Below are 21778 nucleotides of genomic sequence, written 5' to 3'. Positions count from 1 at the left end.
TGGTAAAAGCTCACTGGGGTAACTCTGATGAGTATTGGTTAAAGACCAGGATTTCATCAGTTTTCAAAAGCCAGCAAGAGTGCCAAATTTGGCTCGAGGACAAGGAGAGATGCTCACAGAAACCCTTCCCCTGGCAGGGATGTTGCAGTCAGAACTTCATGGGATGGGCAGGGCTGGGGAGACAAGAGAAATTGTGTCTTTAGCAGGTGTAGCACATTCAGAGAAGGATGTTTGCCCATGGCCTAGGGTGCAGAATGGTTTCATTTTGTTTGTGAACACAGACATATTATTGTCTCACCTTGGCAACAGCAATTTCACTGAAAAAGAAACTGTTCCTGCTAGGAAATACCAGCTTTCACTTGCTGCTGTCAAATTCTGCTCAGCACTTTACTAGAGCTCACCCAGAGCAACTGCTGGGCAAACACAGAGCAAGGCTAATGCAAGGCAGTGACTGCCCATGGAGTGGCTGTGGACAGACAGGGAATTCCTCCATTCCAAACTGTGCCTATGGATGATTTTTTTAGATCTTATTCAGCCTGTACATTGCCTTGCAAGCTCATTTTGCATTCCTGATGGAACACCAGTTTGAAGCTGCTGCGACTGGGCAGTGGAGTGATGCTGCTTGGATTTCTTGGCTCTGTATGGCTCTGAACAAGCATATAGCTAAAGAAAGGAATTTAACTGGGGTTACCCAGAAATGTTTCCCAATATTTGCTTTCAATGCGTCATTTCCATAACTGTGTCCACATTTTTCCATGCCCAAGTAGGTCAGAGGTTGGAAATTCCTCCCCTTGCTCCAGCTAGCGCAGGAAACTTGGTGGCTACGAACGGGCTGAGGATTCCCTTGACCTGATCTTAACACAGAGTGAGAATCCTAACTCAGGACTGCCTCAGCCAGCACAGGGCATGAAAAATAACTCATTTGGAAACCCAACACTCCCAGGTTTTGTCTCTTAATGTATTCTCTGAGGACTCAGTGCTCCAGAGGGAGGCAGCTCCCCAAGCAGGGCTGCTCTCCAGCACGCGGGCGCGCACGAGGGTACGCGAGTGTGCGTGGGCAACGCACGCCCTGTCATCCTGGGACATGTCTGCAGGGGAAAATGGGGGCTGTTTGAGGTCTACCACTATGAGTGTGAGTCAGTGGGAATAAATTACAGCACGCTACACCCTCTGAAGGCTCTAATCCAGCCATGAGGTGTCCTCAGAAGAGGGTAAAACCTGCTGTGATCTCTCGGATCAGAGCGTTCGCACCAGGGTTTAACCCTGCCAGAGGCCAGCTTCTGCCAATCTCTTATAAAATCCCTGGCCATCCCCACTGAGGGAGGCTTGCTGTCCTTCCTTGCTGCCCTGTGGTCTCAGAAACATGGGATCTTAGGGCCTTTTTGCCATTCTCTTTGCTAAACCCATCATCCAGTAGCTCTCGAGTGGGTGCAGCATGTTACAGGAGCTGATTTGGCTTCTGGTGTCTGAACCTGCCCACATTATTCTGCCCTGGAAAGGACCTTCTTAACCTTGAGAGGTGCCAGGATTTTTTTAAAATAGTTTTCCCATGATTATCCCCTACTTTTTTTCTTTTTTTTAAGTATTTTCCTCTCTGACTTTTGGCTCTTGTGTGATGCTGAGTTTTAAGGAGCAGGAAAGACCAAAGGTAAAGCTTGAATTCCTTTCACTCTGCTCCTTCTCCCTGGAATACAAGCTGCTTGGAAAGCACACCAGTGAATTCTGGTGATCCTGTCAGACACTGTGGGACCCAAAGCCCCCTCCACTGAGCTGCAGTGGAGGCAGAATGTCCCTGCAGAGGGGCTGGAGAAATGAAAAGCCTTTTGCTCCAAGTTAATTATTTATAAACCTTATTGGCTGAGTATGCAACCTCTCCCAGCCAGCTCTGTCCTCTCAGCATTTGTGCAAAGGCTGAAAAAACACATTAAAGATGGGACAAGTGTACTTTTCTCTGGGTGAAGGTGAGGGAGAGTGGTATGCTAAGAAATGTCCTTGAAATCTCCTCCACCTGAGTGTTAGTTCAGTTCACCTCGTGCCTTTCATGCATTTATCCTTATGAAACTGTGCAGGGGGAAGAGGTGATATTGTCATTCAGCGTCCTGTGTGGGTGTACTTAAAATTGCACAGACATGCTCACTCCAGTGACTCCAGCTCACTTTCCTGCTTAACTTTAATGAAGGGACTTTCATAAACATCCAGGACCTAGGTTATGGCAAATAATAATTTTTTTTAAATTAACAGCTGAAGTTATTGGCTGCTCTGTAGTTTTGCATGTCTCCCCCTGCACAAGGTAACATTTTAATCTCTGTAATTACACGGTAGGCAGCCAGCACAGGGGGCAGGGTCAGTACAGGGCACTGCAGGGTAATGATGTGGCCATTTTTGCCTGGTAAATTACAGAGTTATCTTGGGACTGAGAAAAGGAGAAGGGCAGCAACTGCTTGACTAATTGGCAGTTTAAAGTTTAATTACCCCGGGGCTGACGTGCTGCCTCCCAGATGCTGCTCTGTGCTGAAAGAACAGGTCCAGAGCCTGCACATGGCTCACCCCACAGGGACACAGAAATTCCAGGAGGCAGCATCACTCCCAGAGTGCCAGCAGCACCCCAGCCTCTGCAGTGCCTCCTCCTGGATGGATGGACACATGTGGGGAGGAGAGGGTAGGAGCTCTGCTGTGCAAAACCTCAGTTTCTCTCTCTTACCTCTCCCCTAATCTCCCTAGGCAAAGAAATTTTCCATCCTCCTGTGAGACTTGCTCCAGAAAGATGGTCCTGCCCCTGCCCAATGCTGCCCTGTCCTCAGGCAGCACCTCCCTGCATTAAAGGGAGAATCCTTTCCTCAAAGAAATCTTTGCATTCAATTCTCTCCCTAGAGCCATGACAGTCAGATTTCATTTAACACCAAGGGGGGAGTGATAAAATTACTTTGGTCTGCATCTGTCATCCAGACAAGGTCAAACCACTACAAAACTCCAGCACACTTGGAGATACCCTGCAGATAATCATCCTGGCTCAAGAGAGAAAACTCCATCAGAAGAGCACAGCAAAAGACTATGGTACTTTTGTTACCTAGAAGGTGGATGAGAAAAAGAGTGTACAGCTCAGTAATTATAAATATAGTGCTTTAAAAATCTGAGATAGAAAAACCCCCACCAATTAGGGTAACTCACCATATTTGCCAGAATGTAGTGGTACCCATTGCCATTTTTTTCAAGTGAGATGATCTGCAAGATAAAAACCAAGGATAATTAGCAGAGATCAGCTAAGGAAGAAGAATATCAGTTACCTGCCCTTTCTCACTCTTATTTTTCCCTCCTCAGCTGTGAGCAAGACGACATAGCAAAAGAAAAGTTCCCAGTCTTATTAGAGGATGGCCAGAGCTTTCACACATGATGCCTGAGCAGCAAATCTGAAATTAGACAGGACAAGATCCCCAGGAACACTGTACAGGCAGGGAGAGCAAACAACCAAACCAACCTGTTTCCTAAAGGCTCAGGGAGGAAGATAAAGCCTTAACAAGATTTGTATTTCAGACACCAAAGGAACAAATGGGGATTTGGAGTCCCTGTGTCCTATGAAAGCAACTGAAACATTAAGCAAGACTAGAGAGCAATCCTGCACATCCTCCAAGCTACAGCCCCTGCTGCCAACACCTGCCTGGGAGAGATGGCTGGAAATTTAAGTTATGGGTAAGTTTTTGTGCACCAGTGGAGTTTCAAACTACTTCTCCAGAATGAAGCTGTTTGGGCAAGCCACAGAGGATTCCCCTGCATGTTCATTGAGATAATGTATAGATTCATATTCATGGTGTCCCAATACATGTGCTTTGCCACTTAATTCTTTGTCCCTGACACAGCAGAGTCAGGTTTTTATTTTCTTTTATCAACACAATTGCTTTCCAACCGGTAACAACTGATTTTTTTCTGTTAGCTGCAAAAGTTTCCCTTTCTTTTCTCTTTTCTACCTGTTGCAGATTTGTCTGTGACTGGGGGGAACAGAGGCACTGATCCAATGGCCTGTGTATTTTTCTCCCTTGATTTAAAAAGAGTACAGAAAAAATACACTTAAAAGTCTTCATTATTCTTGCTGACTCCATTTTTTCATTGAAATTCCTCTCTATTGATTTCCAGCAGCACTGTTAAATTCTTACTAGTTTACTAGAGTCAGATACCATCTGCAATTGAGCCACTACAAACAGAAAGAAGAAAGTGGAAAAAAAGGCCCAAATGCCTTCAAAGCCTGTACAAACACAATATTTGCCAGTTTCTGAGAGAACTGTGCTGTTTCCATTAGGTTTCTTGGCTGGCAACACTACCTCTTATTTCCATTGTCATACGAATTGATTCTGAATTGCTGCCTTCATTGCCAACAGGCACAGGCAAAATCTGCACAAACTGCAGTGAGGACAGAAAGATCCTCAGAGCCAGAATGATCCTAAAACCACTGCAGATTCAGCCAGAAATCAGAGTACCCAGGATCTGGTACCAGGCTGGCAGCAGGTACTTGAGAAGTGTCAGATGAGGGCAGAGACTGATCCTCCCCGTGGGACAGCACTCCCAGATTATCAGGAGCAGTCATTTAGGGATTTCCAAATGGATAATAAATGAGCTGACACTTGCTCTGTGCAACTGGTTCGTCTGCCTTAGTCCTTCTCTGATGAAGTGCTCTTGTATGCATAATAAAACTCATCTGGTTCTCAGCATTAACGTGGGGGTGGCAATTAACTCCAATGAAAGTTTCATTTAGAAGCAGTTCCTTACACAGCTAATGCCAGCTCCACCAGCTTCCCTGCACATATCCCTCAGTGTAGCTTCTGCTGAGATGTCTGGAGGTCTCAGAAAAACCCTCTGTCTACCTGAAGCTATGAAGATATACATTTCATTATGGGTGGTTTTCTGAGTATCTTCCATGGCCTGATCTAAGAAGCAAAACCAGACCAAACTCATCCCTTTCCATCCATCAGCTGAGACTGACCTTTGCAGCAAGTCCCAGACCTTGCAGGAGGAAGGAGAATCTCTGGTGCACTGGGATGTCTAAGAATTATGATCCAATTCCCCTTTTCTCCAGTGTCAACAATAGCTGGCACTGGCTCCTCCAGCCCCAGCTCTCCTTTGTTATTTTATGAGGTGTCAGAGCCGATGAACCGAGGAGGGCTGCCATCCAGCTCTGCCTGAGCTGTTAATCTTACAGCCCATCCACCTGAATTATGAAGCTCGTTTCCTGTGTTTTACACAGTTATTTGTGATCTTAATTTATTTTAAAACGCTTGCTCAGTCCTAATGTGTCCGGACAGCAGTAGCAAGCTGAGGTTATAATAGCATTTATCACTCCTCCTGACTGTGCTGAGAGGCTGTGCTGGGCTGCATGCTGATTGCTCACTTGGGCTGCCTAGGTTTCATTACCCACTTCTTAATGGGAGAGTTTGACATCTATTAGAGAGAAATCCTCTCAGAGTGAAACACTGGCAGAGGAGGAATTCCAGTTACTCATTTTAATGAGAGACAAGGAAGAAACAATAGAGGGCTTTGATGGAACACAACCCACCCAGCACTTATCCCATTAAGGCTACACAGCACAACCCCATGGCAACCTGCCCTGATCCAAGGCCTGGCTCACAAGTGACAGCTACCTCAGCAAAGACAAATCAAACCCTTGAGATATGACACTGAGAAATCTTCCAGAGAGAAACCAGGTCATTTTTAACTGGCTCCTCCACAGCTGAGGGCTGCCTTGCTGGAGTCACTGGTGTTGTGTTTTGTGTATGGAGGGAAAATGAAAAGCAGCACTGTGGGTGTGAGAGGCACAGGTGCTGGACAGCCATCCCCAGCTGTCCTGCTCACTGTGGAGCACAAATCACAAATCCCCTGCCACTGAGAGACAGAGACGGGCTTGTCAGGGAAGAAGATAAATGCATTGAAATGTCCCCAAGGGGCTGAGGCAGCTTTTGGAGTACCTCAGACAATCAGAGGGACAGGGCAAACAGCACAGTGACATTCCCACAGAGGCTGCTGGTGTGCTGAGCTCAGAGACCAGCCAGCAGCCCAAGTTAGAGCCCAAGTTACAGTCCCAGCTGAATTTCACATGATAATGAGCTGAATGCTTTCTTTGAATCCCTCCAGTCATCCGTATACTACGAAAAACTTTTCACTTTCTCACACTGGGACAACTACCTCTGCTCTCAGAAATCCTGGTGGACTTGGAACAAGAATGTTTAAAAGGATGAAAATGGACTACACACATCTGAAAAAGTTGTTCACAGCCCCATCCTTCACTGGAGTGTTACCTCACAGATGTCTGCTGGAATTGCTCTGTAATTTTTGTAGTAAAACACAGCTTTGTACCTCTTCTCCCTGGGAACTGATATTTTTTATAGTATTGCAAAACAAATAATCACAGTATCTGGATTTTTAGTGCTCTTACAAATAGCTTTTCCTATACCTAGGTTTAACACTTGCTCCAGTTCTGTGAAGAACTTTGAAAGAAAGTCTTATTTTCTTGCTCATACCAAGAAGACTAGGTAATAATTTACTATACAACTTAACATTCTTTTAGACAAAACAGGCTTAAAAGCCTGACAGTATTAATGCTAGAAATTTGATATACTCTGAAGAAAAGCCAAATTCACTGCCTAGGTCTTGTCCAAAATTCTGGACAAGGATTCAGAATCTTCCAGAGAGAAAATTTTACCCTCTGGAATAATCTGTTTTCTCTTTCATGAATGTGGCCTTGTCTCTGAGGTTACAACCTGCTCTCAGCTTTGTTATTCCATGTAACAGAGGAGCACCCAGAGACATCCAGCAAGGATGGATGGTGCTCATCCCTGAGCATCTGGTGAAATGTCAGTCCCTGTCCCACACAGGGAGCAGCTGAAGTGTGAGACAGAGATGAAAGGTACCTTAGGTAGGGAGACCTGGGAAGCACAAGGTAATAGTGAGCTGACTATGAGGAGTAAAGCAGTGGAAATTGCTCTTTCCAAACCCTTCCATTTGGGTTGGGTTGTAGGTGTGAGAGGGAAAGGTCTTGTGTTTGGAGTTGAAGTGTGGACTCAACCCACCCCTGGGCTTGTATTTGTCTCCTGTCACAGAAACCCATATTCAGGACAAATGTACCATAATCCTTCTGTGTGAGAATTTGGTGCAGCATGTGGAGGCTGGGGGACCAAGAATCTGGCAGTGCCAATCCACACCTCCAATTTAACTCAGAAACTGGAGAAAGACTCTGCAGAATCAGGAGGTGCCACATCTTGTGCACGCTGCTTGGAGGAATTGGCACAAAGCAAACCCACTGGGGAGCAAGGGGGTGTAAAGGGCTCAGCAAAGGAGTCAAACAAGGAGGGAGCATGGAGAGTGGAGCTCACTCAGCATGAATTCATGAGAGCTTGTACTGTTCCTGCAGCTTTACTGTTTCCCCAGTGACACAGCAGAGAAATGCCTGCAAGCCCAGCAGCTGCAGGCACACACCCCAACTTCGATGAGAGCCACAAGGAGACCAGGATCAGGCAAAAATGGGGAGAACTCCAGGGAAAAACAACTCTTCCCTGCATGCAAGACACCCCCCCCCCCCCCCCCAGAAGGCCCACACCAACACAACCTTGTTAAGGATGATGTGCAGCCTCTCAGTCTCGCAATCCACAACCACCAGCCTCTCCTTCTTCTTCTCCAGCTCCTGGAAGAGCATCCTGTAGCCCTCCTCTGTTGTTGTCAGGATGTTGACAGCTGTCACCTGCCAGTTCTTCTCAGCTGCAGTGTCCAGCACTTTCTGCAGGACTGACAGCCCTTGGGGTGGGAAGAGAAGGGGGAGAGACAGGTTTTAGTTGTGTAATGGCATCTTTCCATCCTCCTGGCAGCCTGTGTGGCTGCCTCAAGCCAGGCTGGAGACAGTCATGAGAGAGCAGCAGAGCTACAGAGAGCAGCTAACAGTCTAGATCTGATCCAACCCCATCTGGGCTAGAATTAATGACTCCTGCTTTTTCTGGCCTAGCACTGACGACTCCAGGTCTGATTTTCCTTTGTAATTGGCAGATCAGTCTCGTTGATCAGGCCCTGCTGTGGGATTCAGATAAGAACTCTAATCCCCATCTTCCTGTTCCCCAAATAACTTGATTTCTCTCTCAATGACTTGATTTCCTTCTCATCTTTGATCTGCTTAGGCTGTATGCTCCTAGGGTTAGGGACACCCTCATCAATCACAGCACACTGTCACACTCAGCATGCTTCTCTCGCAGCAGCATCTCATCAGGAGACCATTACTTTTAGAATTATGTTGCTTAAATTACATTCACAGCTTTCTAGAGGAGATGCACATAGCAATTCTCTGGAATCATGCTGGACAACCCTGAACAACCCTGTGCTTTTGGAATATTCTCTGTGCCCATGCCTCACGACAACAGAAAGTAGGTGGGATGCTTTCATACTTCTCCTGTCTCTAAAGCCCATCCTGTCCCTTCAGGGGATAATTAAAACTTCCAGGACAGAGATGTGAATCACCTTACCCCTGCCCTATCCTCCACAAGTCTGCTTTGCTTGCAGCTCCAAGCCTGGAGCTTTAAAGACATCTGAGGGCTGGGAAAACTGAATCATGGAGCAATGAGCTCTCTGGCCCTTTTTTGGTTTGTAGTTTAGAAAGTTAGGTAACATCTTCCATTACCTCACACAGGTTTTTATTCTTTTACATAGAAAACTGACATGCACCAACATGGGGAATTTGGGGTTTTCCAAGCTATCTGCCAGAAACACACATTTCACACCTGGCTGTGGGCTTAGGTGAGATCTGAGCATGTGTCCGTTCATGTTTCTAAACTCAGGGCTCAGTGCCCTTGAGTTTGACAGCCCAGTTCAATATGGGACCTATTGAATAGAAACAATTTCCCCATTTTGAATTCCAAACCATTTGCACATCAAGTATTTCCCTCGTGTTGATGGGGATAGGATCTGACCCCATGATAACACACACACACTGGGTCAGGCTGATGCTTTTTTAAGATGAGTGCTCACCTTCAGCAGAAAGGGGTATTTAGAAGAGAAGAGACAGCAGGGAAGGCATAGGTTGACCCAAACCCACAACTTTTGGAGGTAAAGACTCCTTCTAGACCAGTGTCTTTATCTGCCTGGTAACCCCTATCTCTGTGCTGAGAAGACCCTGATGAAGGAGGAATGATGAGGAGGACTCCATCTTATCGGAAGGCTAATTAATTACTTTATTATACTATATTATCCTATACTATATTACATTTTATCTAAACTGAATCTGCCAAGCACTCAACTGCACACAACTGCTCTGAATCTCTGACTCTCACCTGACAGTCCTGACACACACACACTCTTGTGTCACTATAGGACACAAGACAACATGAGCACACACACTGCTGCTCTCAAGGTGAAGAAAGGGAAGTTTATTTTCTGACTCCAACATTTATAGATTTTCAGAAGTGACTGTGGATTGGAGGGTGACAGTGCCACCTCTCCAATGACACTGGACAAACCAGCAGTCCATCAAATTTCTCCTCTTCCATAAAAGAATGCAAAACAATAAGTTATTTACAGGAAGTGTGTGAGAAAGTTTGTAACAAGAATGTAAATATCAGAAGGCTTAGAAAATCTTAAAAAATCAGGGTGACACACTTGGCCCTGATAAGCCAAGGAAACAAAACACCATCACTTTGGGTAAACAGTCTCCATATTGCATTCTACTTTGGTACAAACACAGGCACAGCAAATGAGACAAGAATATTTTTGGGAAGAATTATGCCTTGCTTTTCTCTGTGAAGAGAAAACGTGGGGGTACAAACCCTTCCCATGGAGCTGCGACTCACCGCGGTCGGCGTCGTAGATGTACACGAACTTCTGCCAGCTGTAGTGCTCGATGACACTGATCAGGGCATCCTGCAGCTCGGGGCGCAGCTGCAGCACGAACTGGTTGGAGGTTTCCACGGGGAAGCTCGGGGTTATGAAGCACACGTGGAGGGCCCCGCAGAAGGACGTGAGCATGTTGACGGTTCTCCTCTCGTAAAAGCCGAAGATGGCGTAGACGCCCTTGGAGAACTGGGAGCAGACTGCAGGGGCAGAGGGGAGAAAATCAAGGAGGTTTCTCAGCAATGTCACCAAAATAAACCTTTTCCCTCAGATAAGCTGCAGGGTCTCTCAGGACTGGATAATTTTCCCCCAGGTGAGTGGGTTGGTGAAGGCAACCTGTGAAGAGCAGGGCTTGTGGCCATGGAGTGCTTGCTCTTGGTCTCCACAGAGCTGCTTTACTTTTGATAGGAAGAAATTACTCAAAAGAATAAAATCAGTGTCTCCAGGGCTCTGCTGAAGATTTTGCTGCTTCTGGGGTAAAATGAGTTATCTGAACATAGGAACCCTTCAGCAGAAAGAGGCTACTGCAGCCCTGGATGCATTCAGGGAGCAGAAGCAAAGCCTTTGCACAGCAGCACAGCCCTTTGTGGCCAACAACTCCAGAGGGAAATCATGGGTTTGACCTCAACAGCTGAGGAAACCACTCTGGGAGAGCATTTCAGCAAAGGTTCACCAAGGTTCAATGCAGCCACAGCACAGCTCCAGGGGGATCTGTCCTGGGGCGTGAGCTGCTGGCTCTGAGTCAGAGCCTCTGACACTGGGAGTGTGTTGGTACTTGGGAACACAACTTCGGCAATTTCTGGTTTCCTCACAAAGCCATGGAGACAGGGCCGTGAGCCCAGTGAGGTACCAGCAGTGACCTGGGAGGTCTCCCCCAGGAGGGCTCCCTGGGTTCCCTGGAAGGTGTCTGTCTGTCTGTGTGTCTGTCAGCCCCTGTGCTGTGCAGGGAGGGCTCCCTTGGGTTGGAGCCCTTCTCTGCAGAGCACTTAATGAGATCGTGGGAGCTGCTGGGAAAATGCCTGAGGATCTCAGCGAGACAGAGAGAGTTCACACTTTGTGCTGTAAAACTTAGCCCCTGAGACAGTCAGACTCATTCAATATCACCCCTGTTTATGGCACATCCTGAGTTACCATCAATAAATCTCCGAGCTGGAGGTGGTGGCAGTGACAGCACTTTTCCTGTGTCAGAACTCTTGGCACCAGTGTTTCCTCCTCTTGTCACTGTGACTCTGAAGACCTTTGGCTGTGACATTTATACTGACTTGACAATTCACACATCACTTGCTGCTCTCCCAATGCCAGTGCAGGCTGAGGAGTTGGATGTGACATTCTGGGGTCCCCTGGCAAGTGCTCTGCACTGCTTGGGAATCCCCTGACCTGATTTCTGCTGCTAACTGCCAGTGCCCAACCTTCTGCATGTGTTGCTGCAGACAGCCTCCTAAAAACAAAATTCTTGCACCCTTAAGGCTCCATGCGAGCTCTGTCCCTCCAGCAGGGGACCCAAAGTCAATTCTGGCTGGCTTAGAGCCATCCTGGAAAAGATTGTTTTGTTCCTCACTTTGCTATTGCCAGCACCAAACATTCAGAGGGAAGAGCAAGAAATCCTGATTCCCACTGTGCAAAGCAAGTCCCTGCTCCCGTTTCACCCCTGAAACAAAGCAGCCAGGCTTTGTGGTGGTGCTGAGAGCTGAGAATGGAACCTCACAAGACTGAAGAAATTTTTTCCTTTGTCTTGGATCTGAGCCCAGTTTTTGGGCATCCCAGTCCCGCAGTTTGTTCGCAGGGTTGCTCATCCTCTTTTCACTGATTAGCACCTGTGATCTCAGCATTTTCCTCCCTCAAGGGAATTTGCTGTTCTGCAGGGCAGGGACGCCTCAGAAAGCCCAAACTGAGACGGAAATAACCCCCTCTTCTCTTTATGTTCACAGCAGTGCCTCTCTTTGCAATCAGCAATTGTGTCTGCATCAGCTGGAGTCACTGCCCTCATCATGAGACTGACACATCCAGGAGGAAAAGCAGCAGATACAGATGGAAATAGTCTGAGCATCTTTTCCATGTGGCTGGAGCAGTGGGTCTAATGAAGGGTGTGAGATACCATATGTGAGAGATCAGAACGTGATCTCCAGAGACCCAGGCTTCAGCCTCACTGAATGATTAAAGAGACATTTTCAGGACAGCTGAACAATCCAGTACAATTAATAGTCCAGACAATAAGCTTAGCTGGCTTGTTTTGTTTTGTTTTGTTTTAGGCAAGGCATGGCTTCCTTGGATTTCTTTTCTATTCAAAAGGAATCTATCCTTTTAATTTTTTTTTTTTTGTTAACTTTGTGGCTCAGTCACGCTCAGGCATCCCTCCTACACTGTTCTGAGACATCATCAGTGCCAGCATTTGAAACAGATTGTACCAAAGACAACTGGGAAAGTGAACACTTTATCATTAGTAAGTTTGGAAAGAACCCTCACTTGCTTTGTACTTGCAGGATAAGAGAGGCCATGGACAAGACAGATAAGTTGAAAAAAAAAAAAAAAGGCTTACCAAGAGTTATCTCCCAAAGAAAAACAAAGAAACTCTTGTGTCAGTTAATCTGGAAGAATGAAGAGTGAGAGCTGCAGCCACCTTTCTAGGACTGAACATGGCATAATGTAAAAGCAGAGACTGCAAAATTATGTAAATCTCAGGGCTATTTTAAATTACAGATGCTCCAAATGAATTTACACAGCAAAGCTAAAAAGAAATTACTTGCTTGTTATTTAATACACTAAGAGATTGCTGGAACTCCTTACATTTCCTTTAATCATTTTATGAAGCAAATTTGTTAATTATTCTGTGTTCATTTCATTGCTCTGCAACTTCCTAATAATCTACTACTAAGAACTGTAAACCTTAAGTAGAAGAAGCAAATATTTTAAGCTTTCTTTGTTTTTGTAGTGATGAGGAGTCACTAGCGTCTGACTGATGGATTTCTAAAAAGACTAAGAAACATAAAAGGGATGAAGATTGTGCTGGAATGCAAGGCCCAAGAAGTTGAACTCTTCTGGTCAATTGGCTGGTAACAACATCCCCCTTTCCAAGCCCTGTGCTGGCTATGTGTGAGCAGCTGGCCCCAGCCCAGCTTTTCCTGCAGAGGAGAGCTGCAGTCAGCCTGGAGATCAGCTCCAGCAGCTCAATTTGGACAGCTCCACCTCAAGCTCCTTCCTGCAGGCAGGAATCTGGGTGAAATCCAGCAGCATAAATGTTTGCCCATCCCAGGATGTGAGCACGCGTGAGGAGGGTTTGCTTGGATGCAAATGCACACGTCTGTGGCTGTTTGCCTGTGCTGTTGGTGGCCTCTGGGCTGCAGGGTGGGAAAGGACAGAGAATGTCAGTTCTGGGCTGTACCTGAATTTGTAATTTATTACAGATAGGTTAGGAGCAGCATTGTGTTCAAGGATGGAATTTTGGTTCATGCAGTTATTAGGGTAGATAGCTTTAGGACTTTGATTGTGTTTAGGGTGAGGAAAACGGTTGCAGTTATTACAGCATACAGGTAGAAGTTGAGGAGGGTGAGTTTAGGGTTGTTGATGATAATGATTGCTATTCAGCCTAGGTGAGAGATGGAAGAAAAGGCCAGGATTTTTCAGATTTGTGTTTGGTTGAGACCCATTCATCCTCCCAGGGCTGCTGAGAGAAAGAATAGCTAGGATAGTTAAGAGCGTAGGGTTTAGTGATGGCGAGGTTTGAATTTGTAATTTATTACAGAAGAATTTCCCTCTAAAGTAGCCCTTGGAAAATATAGTCCATAATGATTGATAACCTACTGCTGTGTTCTCCATGATCAGTCTTGTTTAATTGATCAGTTTGGGATTTGTGGATGAGGTATTCCCAGTGTGTGCTGCACCAGGCCCCAGGGACACCCCATATCCCTCCTTCTCCAGGCACACGATTTCTCCCTGAGATCTCCAGAGCTGTTCAGCAAGGAAAATTAAGCAAAAGCAGAGGCATTAACAAGACTGTCACCTGGTTATGCTGAAGAGACAATCCAGTGACAACCAGCTGCTCTCTGCAGAGTGCCTGTGGCAGCCAGGTGAGGCCAGAGCTCATCTGACTGCTCTAAAATATTTTCTAACTTACAGCAAAAGTCAAAATAGTTTGTAAATTAGTTAAAAAGTGACTGATGTGGTGGAACAAGCAGGGGATGCTGCCCCTCTCTCCCTGTGGAATGGTAGCCATCAGGGAGCTGATGTGTCCTTGAATTCAGATGAGGAAAAAGGCATCTGTGATTCACTCACTTGGAACCCACAGACTCCAGGATTTCTAGTCCTTGCAATGTTTCTCCAAAGCTCTCTTTTCATATGGAAATATTCGAGGTAAAGAATGTACATCAGAGACAAACACTGGCTTTACTGAAAGCACACACAGGAGAGGACACTTATTTGGGAGCTGAAAGAGGCAGCTCTGGCCACCTTTGCACATGCTTCTGAGAAAAACATATCAGTAAATACATCAACGCTCACAACTTTAAATTGCACATTTTCTCTGTGGGAGAGGAAAGCTAAAGAGGTGTTTTGAGTCTGTAAAAATTCATGGTAGAATTTTTTTTTTTGGCTGCAGCTCTTAACCAGAGTGAGTAGATGAACAAGATTGATTTCTGCATTGGGAGAGTCAGAAGTATTTTACAAGCCGGTGTTTGACCTGATCCACACTGTTGAGGGTGAAGGGCAGATGTCAGATAAAACAGATATCTCTTTCAGGTTTTGGTGAAAGAAGAAAACCCAAAAAGTTTCTCTCAGAAACCATCACCACAAAGAGGGGCTGCAATAGGATTTGAGTGGGAGGAAGGGCAAATGGGCTGCACAGAAGGATGGAAATGAGGATTTGGTTTCCAGCAGTGAAAAGTGTGCATTCTGCTGAGAATCTGCAAACAAGACTGCAGAAAGAGAAGTGCTCTCCAGGGACACTCTTCTGGGGAGGAAGCCTGGTAGGAGATCCTGGCAACTGCTCATCTGCCATCTCCTTTAGAAGCAGAATTTTCACCATTTCACTGAGTTTAAGACTAGAAAGGGACATTAGATCATTTCTACTGACTTGTTGTATCTCATGGATTATTAAGTTTCACCCAGCTACCCCTGGAGGGAGCCAATAATATGGCTCAGTTGACTCTCAGGAGATTCAGCTGCTGCATGTGCCTCTGTCAGAGAACAGAAGTAGCAGAGACAGTGCTAATACCCGAAGCCACAAGAGCGGTAAAAAACCTGATTAAATGAAGTATCCCCAGATGTTCCTCAAAAATGACTCATGTTCTCACTTGCAAAAGGGGACATGCAGCCCAGATGGTCCCTGCCAGATCTCAGAGGCCTTCCTGACCCTGGAGAATGTCATGGCATCTAGGAGGGAAGACACAGCATCTTCTCCAGGAAAGCTATTCCTATGATGCTAAGCTGCACGTGTGACCAAATGATTCCCCATAGCCCAAAAAAAAAAAAAAAAAAAAAAAAAAAAAAAAAAAAAAAATTAGAGAAAATATAGATTCCAAAATAAGAAGAAATCTTTGAAGCCAATCAACCCAGCGCACACCAAAATGAAAAAGTGCCTTTTAAAAATTGCAAGGGTAATAAAATAGTGATCTCAGTTATCCCTGCAAGCTGCTAAAGATGAGCCCTGCCATGCCTGCAGCCCCACTACCATCTCCATGTGCCCAAACCTGCTGGGACACAGAACCAACACCCTCACTCGCAGCAGAACAGGCTCACTGACAACAGTGGTGTCAAGAAGCAGCTCCCACATGCTTCCCTTTGCTCACTTGCAGCGTGCTTGTGCACATGTGGGAAAGAGGAGGGAGGATTTGCATGCATAATTAATTCTCAGCGTGCCCTGCCTGGAGGCGACCCTACGCTGAGATGGGAGAACCTGACATCAGGTTGGCAAAGCTGGTGGGGTTCCAAGGAAAGAGCTCTGGTGTCTGCTGCAATTAGGCTCAGCTCAGCTCTCCTCCCCAATGTTTGTCCTCGCAGCTCTCCTCTGTGGCGTAGGTGCCAGAGCACATCCCAACGACAGCATGTTCCCACAGATTTCTGCAGCAGGGGAAAGCCAAACAGATTCCACACTCCCCCATTGTTCCACTCGTGTGTTTGGTTAGCTGACAGCAGATATGTCCCACATATTTGATCAACTGCAAATCAGGCTGATGTGCTATCACAAGAAATCCGTGTTTTTCTTTCAAATATACAAAAGGTACAGAACAGTGCTCCCTTCCATCATTTCCCTGCACTGCTGCTCTAATGATCCTGGAAGCTGGAAAGTAGTGTTGGTTTTTAAATAAAGATCTGCTTTCCTTCCCTCATATTTAAACAATAAACTGTCACTGAAGAGCTGCTTATAAATGCATGTGCTGATAGCTTCAAGTTTTTCAGTGAAGTTTGCCAGCACAACAAATAAGTCTTAGTTTGCCTGGCTGACAAATGATAAATTTCCTTTGAGATCAAATTGCATTTGGGGTTTTTTCTCACATGGCACTGAGTTTTAGGAAACAGAAATAGCATGGTGGTTTGGTCACCAAAAATTCACAGCACGGACTCTCATTTATTTAAGTGAACTTTTGAATTAAAATCATGGTGGTGGAAGATACAGTCATGGGAAGTTTAATCTCTCTAAGTAGCCAGTTGAAGGTCCTTGCTCTTCCACTTGTGTACTTCACATCTCAAAACCTCTTTTTATTTTTCTACTAAAGTCTTTGAATGCAGTTCTTATCCAGTGTGACTACAAAACAGAAGAAAAAAATTCAAATATCAAAGGTTTTAATGAGGTCACTGAACTTGTTGAAATAAGGAAAGAAGGGAAATGATGATGTTTGTGTCAAGATTCTACTTACTTGCTTTATTTGTTTTCTAAAAGTGTTTTAGCAACTTTGGGGTTGCTAATACTTTGTTGAGTCACATATACCAAGAATTAAATATATTGAAGGGTTTACAGTCAACACAAAATATTTCTGAGCACTTTTAATAGGAATTAGATGCAAATCCCTATGCAGAAGACAGTGAGATCAGAAGCATCCTTAAGAGGGTCTCATTTCTTCTGTGGGTAGAATTAGATTATTATTCTAATAGGGACAGTTTGGCTAATGAGGATCCTGTGGTTAACAGAGCAGATTATGTGTAAGGAGAAATGGGTCCATTGCCATCTCTGTGTCAGGTTTGTTGTTAATCATGGTTTGGATCTTTCCTGGTGAGGGAACTGCTTTTCTCTGAGCCCATCTGTCCCAGTCCCTTTGGTCAGAGGCTGACATTTGCACCGTGCTCATTCAGACCCAAAATGGGACCCATTTCTGAGCTGGAAGCACTGGTGCCATGCTCTCAAACTGTGTAAGGCTCTTGTTGTCCACTGCCTTCATCTCTCCAGTGTCCCATAGCAGAGCCACAGCTTTTCTACAGCACCCCCTGCTTTCATAATTTAAAACCAGAAAAGATGTGCAGAAGGGCTCTGGTGACTGGAAAAAACTCTTCATTTTTCAGCTGTAATAAAAGAGCTGTCCTTTCCACCTTGTCTTATTGTTTAAATGGGAGTGTTTTCCCCCATGCCAGTCTGGCTCCTTTCTGGAGCACAGCTAACAAACCCATTTGGGATACAGTCTTCTGAGAGCCTTTTGTAGCACATCTTGTCTTTGAAAATCCTCAAATCATTGAATGGTTTTGCTTGGAAGGGACCTTAAAGATGTGCCAGAACTTCTGACACTGTCATCAGGTCTGCTGGGCAGTCTGGCTCTTTGCAGTGTCCAGAAAGAGCCCAGCAGAAAATGCTGCTGTGCTGGGTTCTCCTTGGGTTCCCAGGAGCTCTGCAAAAGCTCCTGAACCCTCTCACCCCACAACCCTCACCCTGAGCTCCCCTGCAGCCACTCCAGAGGGAAGGAGCGATCCCTGTAGGGCCCCCAGCTGCAGATGGGTGCTCCCATGGCACCCAGGGACTCAGGAAGGCCACAGATCCCTGCTCTCACCTAACCTTCCACAATGAAATTGAGAACTCATCATTTGTCCTCATTGAACTCTCTGTGTCTGAAGCAGAGACATAAATATTAAAGCAAGATTACTACAAATGGAAAAGCGACAGCGACATTGTAAAAGCAGATGAGGAATGAGGGTTGAACCATTTTTCCTTCTGCTTTTTTATTAGATGGCCTTTTGCATTATATTGGTCCTTCTGAAGTGCTGTACAGCTTCTTGTACAAGGAAAACTAAGTAGAGGATCATGGTGTGGATTCTGCTGGGAAACATGAACAACAACAGAGGGAAAGAACAGAGCACCAGCATCTTAATAGAGTATACAGCACACCTCTCAGCTCACCACAGCATTTAATTCTGGGCTGTAAGTGCTGAATTATTAAAACAGTAGAAAGAGGGGAGTGAGGAGTGGGAGGAGGGGAGATAAGCAGTGGCAGAAAGCAAATGTGTCACATAGAGAAGGTCTTGCTGCAGATGAAGTACATTTTGTCTTCAATAGTTTCCTTTCTTTCCCTAATACATTATATTGGTTTGTAGACATTAAAGCCTCAGACTTCAGTGCAAGCCTCAGGTTATGGTGGGGATTTTGTAAGGGCCTGTCTTGAAACTGTCTGCAGAACTTTACATTTACCAAGGACAAGGACCCTTCAAAGAGAACCTCTCACACACAGGACAGAGCATCATGTCCTTGAGGGTGGCAAGAGGTACCTTAACCCATTAGCTGGCCCGTTATTTATAAACCTTTGCATTTTCTATCCACTTTCAGGGCTACATCACAAGTATCTGCTGAGTTATCAAAGCAGATGCTCCAAAACCTACATGTGCTATCACTGCCCCAGAAGTGCCACCCCTCTTGCAGTCACTGGAGCCTTTCGTTTTCTGGGAAGAGGAGAGAAAGGCACAAACCCAACAAACCCAACAAACTACTCAGCACACAAGGATTAAGCCCTAGAGCACGGCCCTTTTGTGCTACCTGGTTGCACATTGTGCTCACCTCAGGTCTGTGAAAGCACTAATGGTTTTAAAACCTATTTAACATCTCAGCAAGGGCTGAGTTTGGTGCAGAATGACAAGATCCTTTGGCATCTGAGAGTGCTGGTTTTTGTGGCCTTAAGTGCCTCCCCTGGTGGCTCTTTGCTATAGTCATGCCTTGTAGGGTTTTTATTTTCCCTTTTCACATTAATGTTCCGTTCCATTGTGCTCACAGCTTTGTTCAGAGCTACTTAATGTCAGGGGGAATATTACCATTTCTTCCCTCTCATTAGAACAGCTTTAATCCTGCCTGCACTGCGAGGACAATAAATGATAAGAGTTACAACATTTTGATTTCTGCAGTGCCTCAGAGCACCAGGTTTGGTGGAAAATCCCAAACAAACAAGTTTAAGCTTGAGATCTTTTAAACTCAGTGGGAGACTGTGTTGTCTGGGGAGCAGGGAGGCAGCAGTGTGACAGATGGTGAGATCTGGACCTATGGTTTGCAGTTTTATGGTCTCTGGTGGAACTTCTGCGCGAGTTGCTCGCCGTGGGTGGTGGAACAAACAGTTTACATGAAGTGCATCCAGTCAGGGTGCCCAGATGGAGCTTCTGCAGAGGGGAGATGCTTAAACCAGGGCTGCAAGCAGCTCCAGAGGCCAGTTCCCCCTCGTGGGAGGTGAAGACATCCATCCCTCTGAGTGATGTGAGTGGCGGGGATGCAGGAACTTGGAGAGCCCTTCTCAGTCCCACTGCTCCCACAAACCTGTGGGTAAATGTGGAGCCCCTTGGGAAAGTGGCACAAAATACCAAATATCAGCCTGGCTACCCAGCATGACCTTCAGCACAAATAAAGTGGAATTTGAGTTTTTTTTCCTAAAAAAACTTAGGTGAAATTTGTGTCATTTTACCAGCATGACAGAGGGGACTTTTACAGCTACAGGTTTCTCCTGAACCTGCATAGAACCCACAAAAACCATGTCCCGTAGCAAACTCACAGGACTGAGGGAAGGACCAGGATGTGGGAGAAGCTGCAAAGCACATCACCAGCTATACAAAGTGGCCTTAGATACACATCTTTTGCCTAAAAGTCGTTTGGGCAACCAAATCCCTTTAATGTCAGTGACAGGCGGTATCAAATACAAAGCAAAACTTTGGGAAAGGCTTTTCAGCCGGATGTTTTACTTACAGAGTTTCATATGTCACAGTAAAGATTTATGCTAATGAAAGATAAAAAATCAACAACTCTACACAGAGGCCAGTGAAAGCACCTGGAGTCTCTCAGTTATCCTGCTGCAGGACTGAGAAAATAACCTGGAAAATGGAATGTGTGGCTTAGGGAGAAGAATGTTAGAGCATCCTTGGCATTAGGAAAACACTGAGATCCCTTCCTGACGTGCCTACTTACCAGCAAACACCTTCCCTACTGATTTCTATTCTGGGAGAATTTTTAGGCTGCTGGAGAAAGAGACTCTCTAGTGAGCTGCAGAGAGCAGGGGAGATCATGTAAAACACTCTGCATAAATACAGATTGCAGGGAGGCCAAGCAGAGCACAGGAAGGGGAGTTGCTGCAAACCTGGGGGCTGTTCATCATTGCAGAGCGGTGACACTGCACTCACAGATGCAGGTTCTGCCTCAAGCAGTCACTCAGTGCAAACCAAAGCTGATGACAGCATTTAGGCAGTCAGTGAGAAAACCCCACTGCTTCCCAGCAGAAACTTTACCTGTAAAATATTATTTAGACAGAAAAGCAGCAGCAGGCTGGGGGATGCTAATTTGTACCACTTCTCACAAGCATCAGAGACTCTTGCACGAGGTGTGGCTCAGCACTTCTGTTGACATTACAGAGAAATGCCTCCAATGAAATCCATTTGTTCATGAAACCAGGATCACTTGCCAGCCAGGGGCAGGCAGGACTTGCACAGAGAGGCACCAGGAGCACCAGCTTTTCAAGGAGTGGGAACATTCCTTGGATTTAACAAATGTTGTGCAAGACAGCTGAGCCATGGAAAGCTTCACACTTCAGGACTTGCTTCCCACAAGGAAAACTGGGAAACAACACCATGTACTGGACTCTTGACTGCACAGCTAAAGTGAACACATTGCATAGCTAAAGGTATCATTAGCCTAATTAAGGCAGCATTTATTCCAGAAGCCTCTGGGGGAAAGGCAGGTGGAACTTCCATCTACAAGAGAAGGTTGGCAGGGCAGAGGCTGCTGCCACTGGTGGGAAGAACCCAAATAAAAACTTTGTGTGGAAGAACAGGCAGGAAGAAACATCCCTGGGACAGGTTCTTTTCTCTTGGTGTTCACAGGAAGCCCGAGGTGCAATGTAAAACCTGTGATTTTACACCTCTGGGACTGTCCTAGCTAACCTGTGAGGGCTGTGATTTTCTTCTCTCTGTACTGCAACCCACTTTCAGTGCTGAATGTGGCAGGGAGGAGTGTGCAGTGTAGCCTTCACTTCCAGCTCCTGACCCTCCTGCTGGAGTGAAGATTCATTTCCCTGTGAGAGAAATCCTTTCTGGCTGCCCGTATTTAACATGGCAGTGAACATCTGCAGGGGTATTTCCAAAGAGTTTGTTGGGATCATTCCCCTGCACTGCCGGTCCTGACAGCAGAGCAATGTCAGCTGAGAGCCTCGGTGGCATTTCCAAAACATGCTTGAATTGCTGAGTTAGCTGCTGTGTCTGTTTTAAGAAGAGATGTTGGGATGATCTTGAGGTGATTTGGGTGTGTAAGGTGTGACAGTGTTCACAGGGGTTTTCAGATGAGGGAAGAGAGGAGGATTTGATTCCATGTTTCAGAAAGCTTGATTTATTATTATATATATTACATTAAAACTATACTAAAAGAATAGAAGAAAGGATTTCATCAGAAAGCTAGCTAAGCTGAGAATAGAAAGGAATGATAACAAAGGTTTGTGTCTCGGGCTCTCTGTCCAAGCCAGCTGGCCTGTGGCTGGCCATTAATTATAAACATCCA

The 21778-nt window shown here is 45.7% G+C and overlaps 1 protein-coding gene across 3 annotated transcripts in view; it reads right to left on the bottom strand.

Moving 5' to 3' along the window:
- The window catches only part of GRIA1 (glutamate ionotropic receptor AMPA type subunit 1), a 121287-nt gene that overhangs the window by 55343 nt on the left and 44166 nt on the right, over nucleotides 1-21778 (bottom strand). For all 3 annotated transcript variants that reach the window (XR_010029485.1, XM_063168880.1, XM_063168879.1), the window contains exons 3-5: nucleotides 9810-10049; nucleotides 7589-7773; nucleotides 3169-3222 (exon numbers count right to left, since the gene is read on the bottom strand). Coding sequence is in view for 2 of the 3 variants with exons in the window: in XM_063168880.1 (XP_063024950.1) it covers nucleotides 3169-3222; nucleotides 7589-7773; nucleotides 9810-10049 (479 nt within the window). In the remaining variant the exon portion in view is untranslated. The remainder of the gene's footprint in view (nucleotides 1-3168; nucleotides 3223-7588; nucleotides 7774-9809; nucleotides 10050-21778) is intronic.

Source organism: Melospiza melodia, chromosome 14 (genome assembly GCF_035770615.1).
Source record: "Melospiza melodia melodia isolate bMelMel2 chromosome 14, bMelMel2.pri, whole genome shotgun sequence".
In the NCBI taxonomy this organism is placed as follows: domain Eukaryota; kingdom Metazoa; phylum Chordata; class Aves; order Passeriformes; family Passerellidae; genus Melospiza; species Melospiza melodia.
This window is presented reverse-complemented; position numbering and strand designations above follow the sequence as displayed.